General features: G+C 63.8%; 1 protein-coding gene across 1 annotated transcript in view; it reads right to left on the minus strand.

Annotated features, from left to right (window-relative positions):
* Positions 1-232: 232 nt before the first annotated feature.
* Positions 233-2,862, minus strand: part of CDH4 (cadherin 4) — a 119,693-nt gene continuing 117,063 nt past the window's right edge. Inside the window, exon 15 of the mRNA XM_015567722.1 lies at positions 233-667. Within this exon, the coding sequence (XP_015423208.1) occupies positions 464-667 (204 nt within the window). The 3' untranslated portion in view covers positions 233-463. The remainder of the gene's footprint in view (positions 668-2,862) is intronic.

Consider the following 2,862-nt stretch of genomic DNA (forward strand, 5'->3'; position numbering starts at 1 on the left):
GGGAGACCCCCTAAGCTACATGCTCCACCACCCAGCTGGGGATCACACTCCCGACTCAGCTGGCCTAAGCAGCACCCGCAGCTACCACTAGGTTGTCTCTTTCTCCACCAACAAATAACTCACTTCACGTGTCAGGGAAGCAATGTCGCAGACACTGGTCTTTACTCCAGGGAGTGTTCACTTTATTGATTTTAGAGAGCGCAAGGGAGAGAGGAAGAGGGAGACCCAGTGCCTCTCGCTTCCTTTAGTGACTGTCAGCTCCCGTGATGGGCGGCGGCGAGAAGTGTTCATGCCAGACAGCTCAATGTTGGGGGGCTGGGGCGGGGAGACCCCCTAGCGCACCACTAAATGACGTGTCTGCGGGGAGTTGGGAGGACCAGCGGCCTCCCCCAGTCCTGCTCCTCTGTCTGTCCGTCTGTCCCTCCGAGTGCTGGTCCGGCTTTGGTCCGTGGGGAGAGGTCGGTCAGTCCTCGCCACCTCCGTACATGTCCGCCAGCTTCTTGAACCGGGGCCCCCAGTCGTTCAGATAATCGTAGTCTTGGTCCCCGGAGCTGGATGAGTTTAGGGAGCTGACGGAGCCTGCCGTGGAGCCACTGCCTTCATAGTCGAAGACCAGCAGGGAGTCGTAGGGGGGCGCTGTGGGGTCGTTGTCTGCCGCTCTAAGTCCCTGGGGGTCATGAGACACGGTTAGGGTGGAGGGTTTGCGGCCTCAGGAATAGGAAAAAGATTAGGGGAGGCAAAGCTATAGGGCCCTGCATACCATAGGTGCTCAATAAGTGCTCCCTACATTTAACCAAAGGGTATCTCAGATAACCAAGCAGAGAAGGGTCAGAAGCTGCTGGAGGTGGAAAACTCAATGTCAGCATGAGGTAGGGGGGATGGGCAGGGCTGTGGCTACGTGGGCCTGTGGCTGTGTGGGGCAATGGCTTGGTGGTGCCATGGCTGTGTGGGGCCGTGGCTGTGTGGGGCAATGGCTTGGTGGGGCCATGGCTGCGTGGGGCTGTGGCTGTGTGGGGCAATGGCTTGGTGGTGCCATGGCTGTGTGGGGCTGTGGCTGTGTGGGGCCATGGCTTGGTGGGGCTGTGGCTGTGTGGGGCCGTGGCTGTGTGGGGCAATGGCTTGGTGGTGCCATGGCTGTGTGGGGCCGTGGCTATGTGGGGCCATGGCTTGGTGGTGCCATGGCTGTGTGGGGCCGTGGCTATGTGGGGCCATGGCTTGGTGGGGCCGTGGCTGGGTGGGGCCATGGCTGGGTGGGGCCATGGCTGGGTGGGGCCATGGCTGGGTGGGGCCATGGCTGGGTGGGGCCATGGCTGGGTGGGGCCATGGCTGGGTGGGGCCATGGCTGGGTGGGGCCATGGCTGGGTGGGGCCATGGCTGGGTGGGGCCATGGCTGGGTGGGGCCATGGCTGGGTGGGGCCATGGCTGGGTGGGGCCATGGCTGGGTGGGGCCATGGCTGGGTGGGGCCATGGCTGGGTGGGGCCATGGCTGGGTGGGGCCATGGCTGGGTGGGGCCATGGCTGGGTGGGGCCATGGCTGGGTGGGGCCATGGCTGGGTGGGGCCATGGCTGGGTGGGGCCATGGCTGGGTGGGGCCATGGCTGGGTGGGGCCATGGCTGGGTGGGGCCATGGCTGGGTGGGGCCATGGCTGGGTGGGGCCATGGCTGGGTGGGGCCATGGCTGGGTGGGGCCATGGCTGGGTGGGGCCATGGCTGGGTGGGGCCATGGCTGGGTGGGGCCATGGCTGGGTGGGGCCATGGCTGGGTGGGGCCATGGCTGGGTGGGGCCATGGCTGGGTGGGGCCATGGCTGGGTGGGGCCATGGCTGGGTGGGGCCATGGCTGGGTGGGGCCATGGCTGGGTGGGGCCATGGCTGGGTGGGGCCATGGCTGGGTGGGGCCATGGCTGGGTGGGGCCATGGCTGGGTGGGGCCATGGCTGGGTGGGGCCATGGCTGGGTGGGGCCATGGCTGGGTGGGGCCATGGCTGGGTGGGGCCATGGCTGGGTGGGGCCATGGCTGGGTGGGGCCATGGCTGGGTGGGGCCATGGCTGGGTGGGGCCATGGCTGGGTGGGGCCATGGCTGGGTGGGGCCATGGCTGGGTGGGGCCATGGCTGGGTGGGGCCATGGCTGGGTGGGGCCATGGCTGGGTGGGGCCATGGCTGGGTGGGGCCATGGCTGGGTGGGGCCATGGCTGGGTGGGGCCATGGCTGGGTGGGGCCATGGCTGTGTGGGAGCAATGGCTTGGTGGAGCTGTGACTGGAGTTCAGTCCCTCCAGGGAGGCCTTGGGTCTTGAGTCCATGATCATTGTCACATGGAATGTGCACCTGAGCTGGCCAGAGTCAGAGGTTTGAAGTTAACTATCCCCATGAACAAAAGCCGGCAATGTTGCAAGTGTGGCTGGAACCCCGCCAGGTGCTACCCTCTGTCCTTGAGTGTGGCTGGCTGACTGGCTGATGTGACCCTGGGAGCAGCCCTCCCCACTTGCCCGTGGCTGGGACAGCTTGGAGGTGCGGGGTCTAACCTAGCTCTGGGAGGTCCCCAGCAGGGTGGCCCATGTGTCCACGGTGCTCACTGGCTGGCTGATGCCTCATTGCCCAACCCTGATGACCATTCAGTACTGAATAGTCGGTAGTGTGTCCATTTTTACTTCCTGGAAGAATTATTCAAAAGTGGATTGTAAAAACGCTAAAGGTCACTAATCATCCGAGAGATGCAAATCAAAACAACAGTAAAAGGTATCACCTCACACCTGTCAGAATGGCTACCATCAACAAATCAACAAACGACAAGTGCTGGCGAGGATGCAGAGAAAAAAGAACCCTCGTGCACTCTTGATGGTCCTGGAGACTAGTCCAGCCGCTG

This window comes from Myotis davidii, unplaced genomic scaffold (genome assembly GCF_000327345.1).
Source record: "Myotis davidii unplaced genomic scaffold, ASM32734v1 scaffold244, whole genome shotgun sequence".
NCBI lineage: Eukaryota > Metazoa > Chordata > Mammalia > Chiroptera > Vespertilionidae > Myotis > Myotis davidii.